Source organism: Paracoccidioides brasiliensis, assembly GCF_000150735.1.
Source record: "Paracoccidioides brasiliensis Pb18 unplaced genomic scaffold supercont2.5, whole genome shotgun sequence".
Classification (NCBI taxonomy): domain Eukaryota; kingdom Fungi; phylum Ascomycota; class Eurotiomycetes; order Onygenales; family Ajellomycetaceae; genus Paracoccidioides; species Paracoccidioides brasiliensis.
Window position 1 is genome coordinate 1 of NW_011371362.1, and position 20,863 is coordinate 20,863.

Genomic DNA, 20,863 nt, shown 5'->3' on the forward strand with positions numbered 1-20,863 from the left:
ATTTTCAAAAATACTTTTATTAAAATTTTTTTTATATTAAATTTATTGTTTTTATTTTATTTTATTTTATTTTGTTTTATTTTGTTCTGTTTTGTTATTTATTTTATTTAAATTAAAAAAGAGACTAGATTAAAATTGAAATTACAAATGTGTCTTTTGTTAAAAGATTATTAAATACTATATTATTCTGAGATGAAACTCTATAAGTACATGAATTGATTGCTATTTATTAGTTAGATTAGTAAAATAGTTAAATCCTAGTTTTAACTAAGTAGATGTCATCATTACTAACTGAATACATCTTAAATGAAGAATAATAATAATAATAATAATAATAGCCTCATAGTTACTGCAGTATGATGAAGCTTACTGATGAGATATAGCTTCAATCTAAGCTTTAATCTAAGCTTTAATTTGAATATCAAACTGTTGAATATTGTGATGGCGTAGAACGGAATCCGTCCAGAGACTAACTGACCTCGTAAAGTAGAGCAGACTAAAACAGGCTTCGTCCGAACATCGGCATAGCAACGGCGCTAAGGAAAGGGGTAAGACGCTTAGGGGTAAGGAGCTAAGAATAAGGCGCTAAGGGCTATATAAAGCAGGCCTTGCACGGACCCGTCTTTTAGGAATCATCTTAGTATTTTGTTGATGTAGCTTACATAGTTGGCAATCAAACACCTGTTTACCTGCGCCTAGATTGAAGTTGTGACAAATATATCTATAATCTTTCTGTATGAATAGAATAGTATTTTGATTTAAATTATTATATTTCTATATTTTTTTTATCTTTTACTATTCTCTACTTGCAGAATCTTAATTTCTTGATAAAAAAGATTTATAGTTATCTATATAAATTTTTTTTAAAATATTAAAGATAAGATATTAAGCTACTAAATAGCTATCTTTTATTAAAACTTCTTTGTAATTAATAAATCTTATTATCAAACTAATAAGTGATTTAAAATATTTAAAATACTGAAGATATTAAGCTGTAATTATTAATTAATAATAATAGTTATAGTGTTGATGTACACAGTTAAAAGATCATTTTTAATATAACTTCTTATACATTTAATAATTTAAATCTTACTTTAGCTAAGTTATTATAAATATTTTTTTATAAAGATCTTCTCTCATGTATATAAATTTAAAAAAAAAATTATTTTATTAATATAATTATTTTTTACAATTATTATCTCTTTAATCAGCTTTCTATATATATATTTTAATAGTTTTAAAATATTAATATTTAATAATTGAAGAAGTTAAAATATAATAACAAATATACAAAAGTAAATAATTATAGTATTTTTATAAAAATCATCAAATTTACAATTCAATAGCTATTATAATTATTAAAAATAAAAAACTACTTTACAGCTACTAAATAGCATTTAAAATATAATTTAAATACTTTTTTTAGTTAATATAAACTTGTTATATCTATGATTCAATAATTAATACTTATAATTATTTTTTAATTTTGAAAAAACTGATTTTTAATATTAAAATTTTTGAATTTTTTTTTAAATTATCAATAATAAAATAGAATATTTACTTAATTCTATATATTTAATAATTATAACTTATTTATATTTTTTTAAAATAATTATATATAATCTCTTACTATATTTTACTGCAATAATAACTTTAAAGATTATACAAAGCTTTATTGCAAAGTCAATATTATCAAAGTTTTAAATATTATCTTTATAAATTTTAAAATTTTAAATAATTTTATATATTAATATAATTCATTATTTAGTCAATCAGATCATCTAATTGATCAGTTTATCACTTAAAGTATTTCAGATTAAATTAAGCAATAATTATATACAGAAAGTAGTAAATTATATTAAGAATTATTTTCTGCATGCTGAGAGTATATACAAGTAGTATATTCAATAATCTCATATACACTACATTGTGATGCTGTGTGTTTTTATGATTAAGAGTTAGTAGCTTCAATCACTCTTTCTTCTTATTTATTGACTCTTTATACACAATTCAAGCCTTCTTCAACTCTCAAAGCATTCTTTTGAGCTATATATATATGGTTTGTTTCTCATACTCTCTTTTATTTGCATTTACAGCTCTTAGTTCCTTGATCTTCTGCTTCAAAAGTGCCATTTTATGTATGATTATTTGACAGTTCTTGACAAGCTGGCTTAGAGTCTGATGAGTAAGACTGAGTGGACTCTGCATACAATGTTTGATATATTTTCTGATTTTCTCAGTCTGCTGCTTCAATTGATGTATATTATGTGATGTGACTGTGGTTCAGAAAGCTTGGAAGCTATGAGAAGTTCCAGAAGAGGTAAATGTATGCATTGTAATATTAAGATGTGAGAGAATCTGTTCAGAATTGTGTCACGGCTTCAGCTAGGCGCAGACGAACTGGTGTTCAATTGCCAACTAGGTAAGCTATCTGAGCGAATCCTAAGATGATTTCTAAAAGATGGGTTCAGGGAAGGCTTTGTTTATATATCCCTTTTTCTCTAGCGCCGTTGCCAGGCGATTGCTGTTTACCAATCGCTTTGGCCCGTATGATGACCGATCGCCTCGTCCTGTATGATGACCGATCGCCTCGGCCTGTGGCGATTACGCTGTCGGGAAGGTTGGACATAAGCCTGTTCTGCGCCATCACAAATTGTATGAAATCAACCCAGCAGCTCTAAAACTGCTCTTGATTTTGTTCTCATTCAGAATCTGTATATGAGTAGTAGAATATAAAGTCAAAAACTTCTTTTTGTCAATGTGATTGATTTCAAGCTGCATCTGCTTCTCTATTAGTCATCTGTATACTGTTTTCAGAGAGGAGAAGTAGCCAACATTCAATGACTGAAGAAGATAAGAGAAATAAGCTGGCATGTAGAGAGCAATAATATTGTTCTTAGAGTAGAATCAGTCAAATTCAGCTGAAACATAACTTTCATGTTTATCAAGAATCAACAGTCAGTATTTGCTCTTTGTATGGGGTAGAGTGTTCTTGTTGAACATTTTCTTTAGTCAATACAGACCCAGCTTGTCAGTTGTTCAGTCATTATCACTGACTTCAATGACTTAGTTGCCTGACAGCTCTTCCATCTCATATTAACAGAATTGATGCACTTTTTCTTTGAGAATGATCATTGTATGAAGAGTTTAATCTGTGATATTGATTTCAGCAATAACAGTCATTCATTTTCAATTTTCAGATTGAATCAGTTTTAAATAATTAGTTTGTTCAGACTCTGTCATCACTCTAGCAGTGCTAATAACTTTCATCTGAAATTCAGTCTCATCAAAGTTGTAGATATCATCTTTCAAAATTTCATACTTTGCAATGATGTTTCATACAAGTCTAAATCACTTATAAATAATCTTAAAATTCTCACCTAGAGCTCATTGATGATTGTACTTGCATGAGAACTTGAATTTGAGCTCAGAATGATGATTAATAAATTGATTAACTCAGCATTTATCAACTGTAGATGAAGATTTGACCTCAGTGCTAGAATCTTAATTGATAAAAAGAAAATTGACTGTTTCTTGTACAGTATACACTCAAGAAAACTGATCATATTCATTCATGAATAAAATTCACTATACAAGAACTGACTCTTCAGTAAAGATTAATTTTCAATTGTTGAGTTGAGAATTTTCTTATGTTATATAATTATTCAATCAGTTTTGTAAAATGATAAAAGAAATGTTGTACAAGCTTGCAGCTTTCTTACTACTTAAAGTTTGACCTCTTTTTAATATCTGAATAGTCAAAAGAATTTTTTCTTTCTTAGTGGAAGCTTGAAAAGATCATAGAGTGAGCATTTTGTTGATGTGAATGCTAGACATATACATATTAAATAAATCAATCAACTAAATGATTCAATTAACTAAGTGATAAATTACATTATCTATAATTATTATTATATAATTTTTAAATTTTTCTACTTTACTTATTGATAAAATATAAAATAATTATAATAAATACATAGTTAAAATTAATATTGAATGAATTTAAATATTCAATTGACTTTAAAAGTAATAATAAAAATATCAAAAGTATATATTTAAAGTATTATATATATTATTTTATATAGAAATTTTGATTAAATTAAAAAGTTTTATTTATATACATTAGTAATTATTTAAGAAGATTTTTCTCTTCAAGCTATATTAATTTATAAATATTTATATATTTTTAAAATCTTTATCTTTATTATATATTTTAAATTTATATAAAGTAATAATCAACTATATATAAGATTCTTGAAATAAAAATATTTTTAAAAAAAGTATGAAGAAATAATATATTAAAAATAATTGAATTAAATATTTAATAATTTTTAGAGAGAATTCACTACTTAATAATAAAGTATATTAATTATATTAAATGATTTAATCAATGATAAAATTATATTTTTATAATCTTAAAAGTTTTAAAATGAGATTCTCAATTATTATATTGATAATATAAAATAGTAAATTATTATTTAAAAAATTTCTTCTAAATTTAATTTATATAATATTAAAATAATAATATAATATCTTATTAGAAATCTTTACTGTGTCAGAGAATACTTTTAGAGCAATGTATAAAAGTGAAATATGAAACTTAAATTCACTTTGAAGTTAACTAAACATCACATCTCTTAGAACTTACTAGATAAAGTAATTTCTATTATGATATGAACCCAGATATATTCAAATTGTCAATCTTTGTTTTGATTTTTGATTGGCATATTGATTAGCAGTAAATGGATGTTCTTTGAAGAGATTCCTTCATAGTGGTTTTCCCAGTCTCAGAGAACGGATGACACTGGCAGAACCAAGAGTGAGTGCAATCGCAGCCATTTAAAGAAAAGAAAAGAAAAGAAAAGAGGGAATCCTGAGATTCATCTCCAATCAGAAGGCTGGCAAGGAGAGGGAAGAGGCAATGTCGTGCAAAAGATTAACGAGAGATGCATATATAACTAAAAAGGTGCAGAGTAAAACGTTTCAGATGATCTTGTTTTGCTTGATATTAGAGGTCGCCCTGAGCCAGTGAGTGAGCAAGAACAGCACACTCTCCCATAAAATAGGGGAAATGGTCAATCAATTGGCTGGCGACGCCTAGGTGCAGGATTCCAGGGTGGGCACTCAGTCGAGTATGCATAGATACTTGCCGGTTGCATATTGCAAGTGGTGTCCGGTATCGAGTGGTTCAACCCAATAATAAACAAACAAAGCCTGTTGATGGTGACAGATGCGCAGGATGCAGGCAAAATATGCAAGAAGGTCCATGTGGTGACCTTAAGAGTAAATTTCCGGCAGCGGAGACCTAAGAGTGGATAATAGGTTAAATAGAGTGCCTGAAAATTGACCTACGGCATTCTGCATAGGCAGGTCTGATGCTGTTTGGTCCTTTGTTGAGACTTAACAACCTTGGGAAGGAGAAAAGGTGTGTAATTACAATACGATATGGAACTGAGTCACGCGCCAAGAGCAGCCTTGGCCAGTCACATGCCAGCAAAGGACGGTGTTAACGCCGGGTTTTGTGTGTTGTATTGGCAAAAATAAATAATACCGCTAGCCCCTTTCTGGCTAAGCAAGCATGGGGCCATTGAGCACAGCAGCACATCAGCATATATAGCATATAATGAAGTGCCTTGCTCACCTCTTTTTGAAATCAGATTCTACTCAACATTAATTTACAATTTGAAATTATTTTTATTTTTAATCATTTTTTTAAATTTATTAATTAATATATTATATATATATATTATATAATATTTTTATAAAAAATTATTTTTATTAAAGTTTATATTTATATTTTTTAATATTTTAATTTTAAATTTTATAAAAAATATTAATAAAATTTTAAGTTTTAATTTATTATATTAAATATAATTTATTTAATTTTAACTTTATATATAATAATAATTATTTAAAATTTTATATTTATATTTATTTTAATATATTTAATTTTAAATTTTTATAAATTTTTTAAATAATTTAATATTATATATTAAATTAAAACTTAATAATATATTAATTAATAAATTTATTATTATTAATTTAAATAATTAAATTTTTATTATTTTTAAAATATAAATTATTTAAGTATTATTTAATTTTTTTAATTTAATATTTATATTTATATTTTATTTTTAATTTAATATATTTATTTATTAATTATAATATATATAATTATATAAAATATATTATTATTATTATTATTATTATTATTATTATTATTATTATTATTATTATTATTATTATTATTATTATTATTATTATTAATATTTATTATTATTAATATTTATTATTAATTTAAATTTTATTAAAATTTATAAAACTTTAAATAATTTAAATATATTAAATAATTATATAATAATAATATAAATATAAATATTAATATATTTTTTATAAATTTAATTTCATTATAAACTTAATTATTTTATAAATAAAATAATTAAATTATATAATATATATATAATATTAAACTTTAAAAATATAAAATATATTTATTCTTTAATAAATTTATAATAAAAAAATATTTCAATTAAAAATTACTTATATTTCTTTAAATCAATAGTTATTTTATTTATATAAAGTGAAATAATATTATATAAAAAGAAAAAAATAGAAAATAAAACTCTAATATTTTTTATATTTATATCATTTAAATACTATAATCTTATAATGAAATATTATAGTTATATATTTTAAGTTATATTATTAATTAAATTTATAAGATTCTTAAATTTTAGTTCAATTAGATAGATATTATAATTTAACTATATATATTTATATCATATAATATTATAGTTTAAATAGTCAATTAAAATTTATATTTACTTATTTTAATATGATATAACTTTATAAATTTTAACTAAATTTGTATAATCTAATAACTTAATTTATAAAGTAATAAAATCTATAAAGATTTAAATATGTTACTATTCAGAAACTTCATAGTATTAGTTTAAAAATAAAAAAGTAAAAGTTTAAATTAAAGTAAAAGAATAAAAACTTTAATGAAAAAGTATAGAGATTGAAGATAAAATATTTTATAAACTAGTTAAAATTTTTTTAATTAATTAAATTATTAAAATTTATAATCATTTGAAGTCACTTTTATAAATTAATTATGAAGTTTATCATTAAATATTAGTTAAATTTAATATATTAAAGAGATATAAATCTTTAGAAATTAAAAAAGTTTACTTATTTTTAATAGGAATTATTATATATGTGTTTAAGTCCTTTTTCTATTTCTGTGAAGTTTCTTGCCTTTTTACTGCATATTGATGGAATTCTCAAACATTGAAGTTGATTAACTAGCAAGATTGAGGGTATTTTTGGCTTGAAATGCCTGCTCAGGGTAGATTACGTTATTGAAGTTATTGAAGCGGGGAAGCCACAGTTATCAGGCAATCAATCGCATGAACATAACCCTGGGCCACATATAACTAGTTACCTAAGGGTCGTTCAGCTCTTCTCCTCTCTAGTGCACTTGCACTGTTTGCATCGGAGTGTGCACCATTCCTAATCACCGTGTTTATCTGCTCAAAATCATTCGCTGGTTTAGAGACGACATCTACAAAAACAGTTTCGAAAAGCGCAATGAAGCAGAGAGAGCGATGTGAAAATTCCATGACATAAACAGAGCAAACATGGAACAACGAGAGGTTAGTTAGTTTACCGAAGCGATTGTCACGTGGGAAACCCTCTTGGAAGAGATGAAATTTACTTCCTAACGCTCCCTAAATGATCCCAGGAATCCAGACCCTCAGGGTGACCTCTAGAAAATGGTCACGGACGGAAAGCAGCGGGTTTGTGACAGAAGAGGCATGTGGGAGCTACCCTGAAGCCGAGAGAGACTATACGAAATGGAGGGGATAAGAAATGATGTGTGACTTTTTCTACATGTAATAATACATGGTTTTTCGGTGGTAGTCTTAAAAATGATAGAGCAGCAAACCACCTTGGCAGCTTGCTAGTTACATACTCTTTGAGTAGTTAACTAGAGCTACTCAACTTAGTTGAACCTATGAAGATGGAGGTAAATATCACATTTTTGCACATCCAATACTGTGGTATGAAAAAGCAAAGACCACATGAATGCTCCCACAAAGGTCAAGTTTATCGAAATGCCGAAATCATCACAGTCATCATGGATGTTCCATGGGTGCTCAATGTTTCGAAGGGACGTGTTGTGTACATCAAGTAAATACCTAAATAGGTAGTTAACCGGGGAGGGCCATCGTTTCATCTCAAAAACAGGGAAGAGAAAGCGGCCCTTAAAAAAGAGTGGTCTCTTTTCAGAGGATGCTTGTATCATCAAACTCAAGATAGTTATTTGTATAAAACTAGATACAAATATATCGGGCTTTCATGCTGGTTCAACTAACACTGGATTGATGATTCCAGAGTTTTCAGAAGCATAATTAGCTATAACTTCCAACGTGCTCCAAGGTTCCAAGGTCTCCATATTTCAATTAGAACTGGTGTCAAATCAACTGCGACAGCTGATTGGCTTATTACCGGGCGCATCTCGGAGAACGCAGACCACCCAGTTCTTCGGTCACATGAATATTCGACCCGCGAAACCTTAACAAGGGTTTTTCCTCTTCGTGACTTCGAGACTTTTTGTGCTAGTTGGTGGTATTGAACTGCTGTCGCTACGATGACGAGTTCATTAGAAGGGTCTTTAACCCAATTTCGATCTCGAATCTCGAAGTTCTTTGGGACGCCCTCTCAACTGGCATCATTAGAGCGTGTGAACCCTTCCTCGGTCGTAGAAGAGCCGGACTATGACCGAATCGGTGGTTTCATCCCATCTCTCCAGGCGATAGCTTTCCATCATAAGCAATACGGATTTTTTAAGTGCGTCGTCCGCAACCGCCACATACGAAGCTAATATAGGATAAGCATCAGAAATATGTAGCACTCAAGGTGCTGGGGGCCGCCATAACAGTCGGCCCTCAGCACATCTTTGAGAGAGGAATTCTCTCAAGAATATCGGAAGCTCCTGGGCAAAGTTCTCATCAAGGCCCCAACCACGTGTCTCAATCTTTCTCGAGCAATTCTAACATTCAGGACCCATGGAGATCATGTTTGCCTATTGTTCAATGTCCTAGGACATCACTTGGATTTCCGAGCCGCCAAGTATGAAAAAATGGAAAATTATTTTGTGAAGGCTGTAAAAGTAATCACACAGCATCTGGGCTTGACTTTCTCCACAGAGAAGTGTGATATATTCATACCGGTATGGCAAATTACAATTTCCAGCCGCCCATTTATAATGCCGACATCTCCTATCTTATTGATAGATTTGAAGCCAACAAAATATAGTTCTAGAGATGGAGAATTCGAACAGAACGATTTCCCAGTGTCTGTCGGAAGTTCCCGGGCGAATAGGCTCTCAACGTGGTGTTACAGCACCACTTCGAGAGGTTATCCCGACAACACTCGTCTCAGAAACACAAAATCTCCACATCAGGATAATTGATTTCGGCGTCGGTAGGCAGACCATTTCAGTTGCATTCGTACATGAAACTTATTATGGTCATAGCATCTTGGAGGGAAAAGCATTTGTCGGATTTACTTCACTCATCCGTTCTGGGGGTTCCTGAAGTAACGATGGGCGCTCCCTGCGATGCTGGTGTGGTTATATGGAGTCTCCTATGCCTTGTAAAATCTTCTTTTTCAATACAACTTCGCATCACAGAGCAGTTCATTCTGGCTATACACTGTAATAGATTATGTAGCTTGTACAAGGAATAGTTCTTTTCTTTACTCCGGAGAAGTATCATCCAGGGGAACGTGGACGGCTGAAGATGACCAACTAGCAAGAATGACTGAGAGATCCTTGGTCAATTTTTACTTAACCTCTTAGAAAATGGGCATCGCGCAACACACTTTTTTGATAAGCAAGGTAAGTTCTATTAATGTCTGCTTTGATAATTGCGTCATCATTTTTATTTAATGTGGCTTCATTCTAGCACATCTCGCCGAATTTATAATACGAAATCCACCACCCTTAAACGCCTGGTAAATGGCAAAACAAACCCTTTCCTAAAAACCTATTAATATGTGCCCGACTCTGAAATCCAATTTTTATTGATTTTTTATTTTAAATGAGTGCTTGAAATCGACCCAGGGCGTCGAAAATCTCACGGCTGACCTGCTGCAACACAATTGGATTCGTCTGTAGAATTTAGCAAAACAGGGCTGTAAATGAATTTGAGAAGACTGTATTGAAGATGAGCAACTCATCGGAATTGCAAGTAGCAAGCGAGGGAACATGAAAGCGGGCGCCTTTTCAATTATAAAAGGATTAAATGTTCGTTTAAATGTTAAGAAAATTGAGCATGTCTTAAGAACTTCACTTTTAAAGAGAAAAGTTAAAACTCTTTTACAAATATTTATATAAGTAGAATGTAAAAAATAACATATAAGATATAAAACAATTCTAATAATGTTATTAAAATAAATATAGAAAAAACAATCACTTTTAAAAATCTAAAGGGAAATAGTATTAGTTGATTAAATGAAATAGAAGTCAATTATCAAATGCTACAGATATTGTTCAAAGCGCACAGCCACATCTGTGAGGTCTACTTACATAATGAGGTCAGGTGGGAACTTAACTTAGTTCATCAATGAGGTGCAGCACAGCCATAGGTCTGCTTGCACTTACTCATTCTGCTCTCTCAGCCTCTTTCACTGCTAGCCTCCCATCCTCAAACCTAACCTCGATCTTATTTTTCTCTCACCTCAACCCTCTCTCGTTTGCGAGGTTGATCCTCTCCCAGAATGCTTATCGTCGCACTTCCTATCCTCCGTTGCCTTCGTTGACACCCTATCTCCCGTTCTCTCTCCCCTTCTCTCTCCTTAATTTTACTCTCTGGTTGTTGAGTCTTCGTCTTCCTCTCCCAGATTCTCCAACATCCTCTCTCCTCCCAACCTGTCAACCACACGCAGCTACGACACAAAGGAACCCCTGATCCCATTGACTGCATACATCCATCGCTCAGTCACCCCCCCCCCTCCCCTTCAGTGGCTGGGTTTGATAGAGGTGCCATATTTTGACGCTTGGGACTGTCGCAGGACCTATCCCTGGCCCATTTTTCCAGTGTGGAGAGAGCAGTCGTTACTCTGCTTGCTACAACTAATTGTTGCTGAGACTGGGCAAATCCAACACACTCTGTAAGCCCCTTATATACATACATACCCATATCCCTTTGGATATTTCGTTCATCATGCATCATGTGACTGTCATGTCGGACTATTACAACGACATCTGGTTTCCCGAATTGTCAATTTCATTATTTGGAGGAGTCATCCGAACTAACCTAAGCAAACCCCCCCAAGCAAGCATTATATGCCAAGCCTCAAATCACGCACGACCTTCAGTCCTGCGACCTTTACCAACCCAACCTAACCTCTCTCCCACCGCCATATTGCCTTCCCACATTCATCCTACCGACTTGCTCCAAGACTTCGATCATCACTGCCATTCGTGATGACCTCTTCGTCGTCAAATGTCGTCGGTGTCCATTACCGCGTGGGCAAAAAAATTGGTGAAGGCTCTTTCGGTGTGATCTTCGAAGGCACCAACCTGTTGAACAGCCAGCAGGTTGCTATTAAGTTTGTATGTAGCTTGGAATTCACTGTACAAGATTTCCATATCTGTATAGATAGATCTGTGCTAATTACTTTGACCTGACCTCAGGAACCCCGGAAAAGCGATGCTCCACAACTTCGCGATGAATATAGAACGTATAAGGTTCTCGTCGGATGCCGTAAGTCGAGTGAATATGACCCTGAATTTCTGAAGCGACTTTGTTATTGATATATTATCGTGATAGCTGGCATCCCCAACGTTTACTACTTTGGCCAGGAGGGCCTTCATAACATCCTTGTAATCGACCTTTTAGGCCCGAGTTTAGAGGATCTCTTCGATCATTGTAATCGAAGATTTACCATCAAGACAGTGGTCATGGTGGCTAAACAGATGGTACGTATCACCTCTCCTGCCATTTAAAATTGTTGTAGTTTGTTAACTGTGTCCGTCCTGTTTAGCTTTCGAGAGTCCAAACGATACATGAAAAGAACCTAATCTATAGAGATATAAAGCCAGACAACTTCCTCATTGGCAGGCCAAACTCCAAGGCTGCAAATGTCATCCACGTGGTGGACTTTGGAATGGCAAAACAATATAGAGACCCCAAGACTAAACAACACATTCCTTACCGGGAGCGCAAGTCACTGTCCGGTACCGCAAGATACATGAGTATCAACACTCATCTTGGACGAGAGCAATCACGACGAGATGATCTTGAAGCGTTGGGCCACGTTTTCATGTACTTTTTAAGAGGAGGTTTGCCATGGCAAGGCCTTAAGGCCGCTACGAACAAACAGAAATACGAAAAGATTGGCGAGAAGAAGCAGACAACCGCAGTGAAGGATTTATGTGAAGGATATCCTGGTATGAAACAGCTCTAATTATATTGATACTTGTTAAGATGCGCTAATAAAAGCCCGAAACAGAGGAATTCAATAAATACTTGACATATGTCCGTAATCTGGGATTCGAGGATACCCCCGACTATGACTACTTGCGCGACCTCTTTACCCAGGCATTGAAGAACACTGGAGAAGTTGAAGACGGCGAGTACGACTGGATGAAGCTAAACGGCGGAAGGGGTTGGGAAGCAGCCAAGCAATATCCCACCCAACACCACCTCCACACGTCGAATGTTCCAAATACCTCAACCCGTGATATTCACGGAGCTTCAGTGCCCCGGGGGCCGCACAGACCAGGGTGTAACAGCTGACCGTTTAAACGCCGCGCAACCCCCGCCCCCTTCTCCCGCGAAGCAGGGAGTTGGGAAAGCGCGAGAGCGGCAAAAACGCCCCCGGCGGGCCGCAAGTCAAACGTCAAAACGGAGCGGCGGGGGTCCTCGAAACAACACCAGCTGCGTCGACTCAGGCTCAATTTCAAAACTCCAACACCCATCTTCCCGGTCGCATAACCACCCCTGGTGGTAATAATCATGCCATGAACGCTCAACCCGCCACGCAACAAATGCGACCGGCGCAAGACCCTGATCCGACGTTCGTACAGAAGATAATGAAAGCTTTGTGCTGTGGTAAGTTTTAACCAAGCTTCGTCCCCTTCTCACATTTGTGCCGCATTCGGGTGTTCTAATTCGTTTCACATAGGCTGAAATTAACCATCTGCAACTCTGGTGCATTTCATTGCTATCCCAGTCAACACTTCAAACTTCAACCTCTGTCCTGCGCACACCTTTCCTTTAATCAACCTAATTCTTTCTATTTCCAGTCGGTAGAGCCATTGGAATGAATGGCATCGGTATTTGGGCTTCCTGTATCTAATATACAGCTTTTCTCTCGGCTCTTGCTGGATCGACTAATTGCATAGCTAAAACGTCCACTTACGAAAATGGGCTCACGGTGGAGTTTTCCTTTTTCATTTCGTTCATAATATTTCCCTTTTTCCCTTTCCCACACTTCACGATCTTCACATTTCTTTTCCTCCTTTTCTCTTTTTTCCCTTTTCACCTTATCAAGCGAAGATAGGAGTTGGTCAAATATATATTTTTTTTCTTTCCTCGTTGAGAAAATAATTTCCTCCAAGTCTGTTAGTTTCACACTCTCACTTCTGTCCCACATGTTCTCCTTTGTGTCTGTGTGTTATACGTACGGCTTCCTCAACTCGTCCCATCTCATCCCCAACATGAAAAATGTTCCACTTAAAAAAAGTGAACGTGAACGCGAAATCCTTCTGTCTCATTGAGAAATCCGCAGAATTAACGCGGGCCGCATTTTTATTTTCTCTGTTTAATATTAGACTTCTATTTCCATTTTGTCTCTTTTACTGCTCTCTTTTCCGCCCCCTCCATCGTACTCAGCCTATTTTCCTTCTTGAAGGCGTTTTCTTTAATCATGCAGTCCACACGCAGCAGTTTCCTGTCGAAACCGTAACTGCTTCTGATCATTACGGCGTATCCATGTCGCAGATTTCATTGCACATCAGTCCCAGCGAAGCGTATATGGGTGCAGTCATAGCAAGCTGCGACTTGTTCGATATCATATTTTGACGGGGTTTGTTAATTCAACCCTAGCGTCGCTTTGGGTTGGATTGGGGAGTATTCAAAACTACCTTCCCCCCCTCAATCTGGAACATGATAACTCCAATGCCGCAATTGGCATTTCGCGGGCTTCATTGAATACACGAGGAAGTGTCCCATGATGGCAGCAGCGGATGAGATGAGCAAACCCTACATTTTTGCGTCTCTTTTATTTCCTTTTCTTCTCCATTCCTTATCTCCTTGTTGCGAACTCCCATCTCCCTCCCCTTTTTCTCCTTGTTATAATTGTCCCGAACTGTTTTAGTTTCCTGTTGTTTCCTTCCGCCTTGCTCTCCGGGCTGTATTGATTTCATTGCCTGTAGTTCCCTGCTTTTCTTTGCTGTCAACTGTCATGTTTCTTCGCGTGGTTATATTTTATAGGGTCTTTCCTGCTGTGTCCAGAACCTTTTGTTTTTGTTCTTGTTTTTTTGTAGAGGATGCACGCACAGAGCTGGATACATCGGATATTATTAAATACATAAGGACCTTGTGCAAAATAGGATAATTAATCATATTGGTTTATTGAATGAAAGTTATGGTTTGAAACGTCTACAGAGGAAGTGTGTAAATGTTTGTTTGAAACAGGATTATGGAGTGTGCCCTTGACTTCCGGAGTTCAAGTGTGATTTTAATTTCAACATGGTGTGCATTTGAAAAACTTAAAATTTTTGTTGTTTCATTAACTAACCCTAGTTAACCCTGACCCCAAACAACCCTTAAAGCGCCTAAACAAGCATAGTGATTCTATTTGTATTTCTCTCATCTTCTGGTATACAGTTCTCTTTTGGTAAGCCGAACAATCCTCAAATTATGAAGACCAGTTGGATTAATAATTTAATAGTAGTTGTTGCGGGACGCACATGGAGCCACAGCCAAAATCCTCTCACTGCGAACAACACTCTTAAGGCGCCTAAGAACCTCAGCTGGACTGTAAGCACTGGAATAATTGGGGCCATGCCATCGTGTTCAACTAGCCTTGCGAAGGATTCAGAGGCCCCCAACCAATCAAGCAAGCAAAGATTGGGTCGTCACAGCCTGACTGATAAGGGAGCTGTTTTCGCTCCCAGCCCAGCCCCTTGTTTTTGCATGCTTGGACCGCCTGTTAGTTTCTAACTTGGGGACATAGATCCGCTCCTTTTTCTTGCCAAACTTGAGATGGAGGGGGCCAGAGTGTGAATTTGGGTCTTGACTTAAAAGGAGGGTCATCAGATTGCACGGGAGTGTGTCTGTCGAGTTGTCAATTGCTTTCTCACCCTGATATCAAACCTCAGCCCCTTTTCGGCATTGAGCTACGTCAATGTCTTCAACGGCAACAACGCAACGCTCTGGCTCCCCTAGAGAGACTTCCAGTTCCCCTATGCAGTACCATCCTGTACCATCATCTCAGAACGATGGCTCGTCTTCCTCTGTGGCCATTATCTCCTCCGAACCCAAGTCCGATAGCCCAGCAGGACCAGGACAGCCAGATGAATCTCCACAAGGATACCCGCTCAGGAGATTCTATCTGAGGTCTGTGTTATTGGTGCTCGTGCCACCAGCGATCACTGCTTACTTTTGCGTGATTGAATGGGCTGTTATAACGAGAAATGCAGAGTCAAATCAATATGGTCACCGCACTGCTCTATGGGTTTACTACTCGTGGTTCATTATTGGTGTCTTCGGCTTGGGTATCTCCAAATTTGGACTCGCTGGCGTAGAGGCAGTTATGCTTCAGGACCGCCATTGGCAGGTCAATGATGCTATGGTTCTTCTAATGCATAGTGGACAGTCTTGGTCTGGCTTCTCGGGATGGACGGAGTGTTTGCAAATGTCAATTACGCAGAAGAGAAGTGTGCCGCAACGGTTATGGTACTTGCTTGCCTTCATAAGTTTGATGATAACAATTGCACTGCCGATTTCTGGTCTTAGCATGGAACTGTTTGATGGATTTGTTCATACAAACGAACGTGCAACAGTAATCGGACATACTAAGGATAGCTTCAATGAGAGAAATCCAGATCAAGTATCCAGGCGTGGTCGTCTCATGTTGCAAGCAAGTACCCCTCCTGTAATCCCAGGTGCAGGAGTAGTCTACACACCACAATACCTGGATCGCAGCCAATACGGCTATCTGGAGTCTTTTCCAAACTCTCTTCCACTTGATGAACAGGCTCCGGAGCTTTTTCTCGCACCGCAGGGTGAATACCCAGTTGCTGGAAGTACATGGGGACTCCGGTTGGGATACAACTGTTCTGTGGTCACGTCTGAATCCGAATTCACGGTCGTGGGACGTAAGCCCGAGTTAAATTCAGAGGGGAAAGTACTTTCATATACCCTGGGGCTAAGTTCACAAACCTTCAACCTGCTTGCGTACATGGAAGTCGGCGTAAGAAAGGTCACATCCTATGCAACCGACCAGGGTCAAAAGGAGAGATTCTCCCACGACGAAAAGCTCAACGATGTCGATATCTTCGAATACGCTATGTGGCAGATTCGTACGAAGGCTACTTACGAAAACGAACGTCCAGTCAATTTTAATAATACAATCGCTTCGCCCATTTCCGGCCTGGGAGGTCCACTGATCAAATCGGACAACGGCTCCTATCAAGTCAACACTACCTTCTTCGAAGAAGGCCAAGATCGATTGTTTAACCAAAGGAGGTATTTCAACCTAACAACAGATCAGTTGCTCGATATCATCGAACCTGCTCCCCCCATCGGGGTCCGCTGCCGCTTTGTTTCCCAACCAGGCGTCGCCACGCTTGACCCATACCATTCGACATTCCACTCCTTCATCCACACACTCCCCAAACCTCTCGATCACAAAGGATCCGAATACCATGCTGACCCCTTCGGGAGTACCATTTCTGATATGCTCTTTACCGCCACCTACGGCGCCGCCTCAGTGAAATACGAAGCATACGAGCAGCTATTCCAATCCACAAACTCGCCCCCACCGGAAGCATATTCCAACGCCTCCCGCTACCTAGGCTTCCTCCAGCCGCACATAGTACTCCAGGCGATCATGCGCGCATTTGGTACGGAAGCTCTACAGCTGATGTATGATGGCATTCAGGGGTTTGAGCAGGCGTACGAACATGAGAGTCTAACCGCTTCGAAGCCCGGAAAGATTCTTGGACCTGGCTCCGTGCCGGGTGTTTTCTCCATTGTGCTTTTCTATATTTGGTCAATTAGCTGTGTTGTGCTTGGTGTCGTATATGGCTTCAGGCGCCGTTGGGCAGAAACATTGGATGGATATAGTTTCTTCCGGTTTGGGGCGGACCGGGTGGAAGATATTAAAGGACGGCCGGACCTCGTTGGCTGTAATAAGGAGTTGGATCAAAGTGAGGGGTTGAGGGAGATCCCTGGGTTGATCGGCGATATGCGCGTGGGACAGCCGATTGGACATATTGGATTAGTGGCAAGGAAGAATGTGGCAGACAGAAGTAAACTGTATATGTGATCGTTAAATTCTCTCTTTTTTTTTTTGGTTTTTTTGGGGGGGGGGGGGGAAATGGAAGGATTGGGGTATTACTAACCGTTAATGATTAATTATCATTAATTATCATCTATTTTGCTAATCAAAGACAAGGACGAGCTTTGTGCCTTTGAAACCATGCGAGTATAAATTCTCAATGGCATGCCGTTGACGTTACTTAGTAACAAATCACGGCTTTTTCACGGAACAATTCAACAGGGGCGGAGTGGAGAGTGTCTCGGAAGAATGAACACTTTTAGTATTCATAATTACTACTACCTACTTAGACGGACACATCCATATGAAAAGCACTTTTACCCCATTCCCTTTCCTTGGCTGTACTTTTTTTTTGCAATCCAACCCAGTCATATACACATATATTTCTTAAATTATTGTTACCACGCCTCCCCGACGCTGATATCAACAAACCCAATGGGTCCACTCAGGCTGACTGACGGTATTCCCACCGAATAGTTCGTGTTCGTGTTCGAGGCATACAGATAATTGCTGCCGCTGTAGGGACATGACCAATTTATTGTGCAAATTTTGTCATAATTGGTTTCATCATACAGCTCGAAGGACCCTTGGGTGCCAACCGCCGTATCTTCTCTGCCGCAGCTGTACACATTGTTTGAGCCCCCATCCTCTGCGACCACAATTTCATCCACTTGTTCAGCACTGATCTCGTTGTCCTTGTCGTCGTTTGTGTAAAATTTGCCGCTGTACAAAGGTGGCGTCAGGTTATTTAGCTTGGTCAATTCAATCTCAACCACAGCCATTCCCCTCTCTCTCCTATCTTTCGCCAACGGCTTCAGGGTTTATATGTATGTTTGGGAGGTGAATGGCATGATGTTGCCTACCTATCTAACTGGGCATTTTGAACAACGATGGACCCATCAAGCGTATTTGTAAGATGCATGTCAATCCAGTCCCCGTAACCCATGGTGGCAGGATATGAAAAGGATACTAAATAAAAGCAGTTCTTGGTTGTGTACGTCGGTGGTTCGTGAAGCGGGCTGTTAGAATCATCAAAGCTTGTGGATGACCCGTATGATATGAGAAATAATCCGATGTCATCGAGCCATTTTTACACTGGACTTTTGAAAGAATACACATTTTTGCAACCATGGACAGCGTACAACAAGGAGATGTCATAATCGCGTCAGTGAACAACTCAATCCAACGAACTTACCAGAACAATATGCTTCAGAGCTTCCGCTAGTTGGACTAAATACCTACTTTTTGAGAGGAAGCCCTGGAGACCTACGGCCTTGGACAATATATCCACCCTGAGCTTAAAAAATTTACCTTTTCACATTGTATTCGTCATTGAGAACCATGCCTGAAGTTTCTGACGAGTCAATCTCCTAAATTGTGGAGTTTCTCAGAATGTCGGTGTTGAACACGCTTTGATGCGATGCGAGAACAACCCCTTCGCTGACCACTGGTCAACTGTGCTTGTTAGGTGTTAAATATGCATCATTGCGATGTGGCAGTGTGCGCATTCCACTTTTCGATTTTTTTACGCTGTTCGAAGATAACCTGATGAGAGAAACAATTTGTCAGAAGTTACATGAGGAATTGAACCTTCTATGTCATCCCTATCCGGCTGTCGTGCCATCAGTCCCCTTCATTCACAGCGAACAGTTATACGGATATATACACTGAAGGTAAGCTGCGTGACGATTGCATGGTCTCTACAATCCCTCAGACACTGACCTGTCTGAATAGATCGAGAGTTCTCTGTATGCAGCTCAGTTCCGTCTGTCAGGTCAATTAGGGCCTCAAGATAGTAACCAGTGCCCTGTACCATTAATTGCTGAGGTCAGAAGGATATCATGATATTGGTGAAGAGGAATCCTTTGGTACGAATTTGAAAAACCAGCAGTTCGAGCGACTCACTCTCCACTCATATGCTCTGGGGGTTAATTTTGAAATAGATACATGAATTTTCGATGTGGTGGTATTCACAATAAAATCTTCGAAGTCAACCTGGATCAGTAGGATTCCACCAATAAGCACCCCTGGTGAGCGGTGATTGCGCGGTCTGCAAAAGAGATACGACTTCCTCAATCAGACCACAGCAGCAGGTAGAACTGTGCTCTCAGACAGCAACAAATACCTGTCGAGAGTGAGTCAAAACCAGAGACGACCAATCGTTTCACCAAAAGGTGTATCAAAATTGCACTCTGACGTGTTCCTTCCGGGCTTACTGGGTCCATTCTCTGCCTTGTTACACTGATATTCTAATCTCCCGGTGTAATGTCGTCGCAGGTCTCTCAACCGCCTGGAGAGAAAGGATGACAGCCGATAATATTTGTTGCTTTCATTCTAACCCACGGGATTGCTTGTGGTATTTTAGAAGATCTGTTAGCCAGCTGTGATGGGAACAGACAGAGAGTCGACAATAAGGTTCGGTAATATTGTCATCCAACAAGGAGACGTCAGAATCTTGCGAGGAACGTTCGACAAAATGTCCCTGCTTCATTTTAGAGGGGGGATGAGAAGAAGCTTTAATCAAAGCTTAAAGTTCTCAAATTCATGGGCCGAGAGAGGGTCATGGGGATGATTTCCAATGGATTTCCGGGATGGATGGATTCACTGGACAATTGAGCAAAACCAATTGACAAGGTTGCTATATAATGACAAATGAACACAGAATAACAATCCGAGAAAGGGTCGAAGCTTCGCTCTACAAAACGGGCATTCCTTCTCTGATTTCGATCGCTATTGCTTCTCCGCGGCACTGTCCCTCGACAATACACTGCGTGCACCTCGGAAGACTTGTATTACGATACCTTTACTACCCCTACTGTGCAAAGATTGAACTTCAAATTGTGACATATATCCAATGTGGATTTCTTTTACGAGGCAAATGATCAGCGTTGCCAAGTTTGATTCTAACTGAGAATGCGGCTAGTACGGGTATTTCTTTACTTGATTCCTCTTGAGGTTCCGCCTTTCTTGCCTACCGCCCAAGAAAACCCACGTTCAGGGAGAGGAATTTGGGCAGTATGCAGAGTACGTGTATCATAAGTGCACTCAGACACATGCGTGGCAAACGATAGGTTGTCACCTGGAAAATGATGCTTCAAAGATAAGAAGTCGGAACAGAACATCGCAGTCATTCGACAGAGGCACATTCAAGGAGAATAAATGTGCAACAGTAGAACATCTTACCCTAGCAACTATCATCGCTCACTCCCAGATGGCCATACAGGAGGCAAAATTCGCCTATTCGCCTCCTGATTCATGTCCATGCCTTCATCTTTGAATA

The 20,863-nt window shown here is 37.2% G+C and overlaps 4 protein-coding genes across 4 annotated transcripts; 3 read left to right on the forward strand and 1 right to left on the reverse strand.

Moving 5' to 3' along the window:
• Positions 1–8,026: 8,026 nt before the first annotated feature.
• Positions 8,027–9,481, forward strand: PADG_04463 (uncharacterized protein; the record flags this gene model as incomplete). The annotated part of the gene is made up of 4 exons (XM_010761699.1): positions 8,027–8,196; positions 8,401–8,627; positions 8,673–8,856; positions 9,325–9,481. The coding sequence occupies 4 exons, from the start codon at positions 8,027–8,029 to the stop codon at positions 9,479–9,481; spliced, it is 738 nt and encodes a 245-aa protein (XP_010760001.1).
• Positions 9,482–11,497: 2,016 nt separating this feature from the next.
• On the forward strand, positions 11,498–13,374 carry PADG_04464 (CK1/CK1/CK1-G protein kinase; the record flags this gene model as incomplete). Its single annotated transcript, XM_010761700.1, has 7 exons — positions 11,498–11,626; positions 11,708–11,777; positions 11,844–11,992; positions 12,058–12,463; positions 12,526–12,799; positions 12,859–13,127; positions 13,322–13,374. 7 exons carry the CDS (start codon positions 11,498–11,500, stop codon positions 13,372–13,374), a joined length of 1,350 nt encoding a protein of 449 aa, XP_010760002.1.
• Positions 13,375–15,426: 2,052 nt separating this feature from the next.
• Positions 15,427–17,571, forward strand: PADG_04465 (uncharacterized protein; the record flags this gene model as incomplete). The annotated part of the gene is made up of 1 exon (XM_010761966.1): positions 15,427–17,571. One exon carries the CDS (start codon positions 15,427–15,429, stop codon positions 17,569–17,571), a length of 2,145 nt encoding a protein of 714 aa, XP_010760268.1.
• Positions 17,572–17,981: 410 nt separating this feature from the next.
• Positions 17,982–18,365, reverse strand: PADG_04466 (uncharacterized protein; the record flags this gene model as incomplete). Its single annotated transcript, XM_010761701.1, has 1 exon — positions 17,982–18,365. One exon carries the CDS (start codon positions 18,363–18,365, stop codon positions 17,982–17,984), a length of 384 nt encoding a protein of 127 aa, XP_010760003.1.
• Between the last annotated feature and the right edge of the window lie 2,498 nt (positions 18,366–20,863).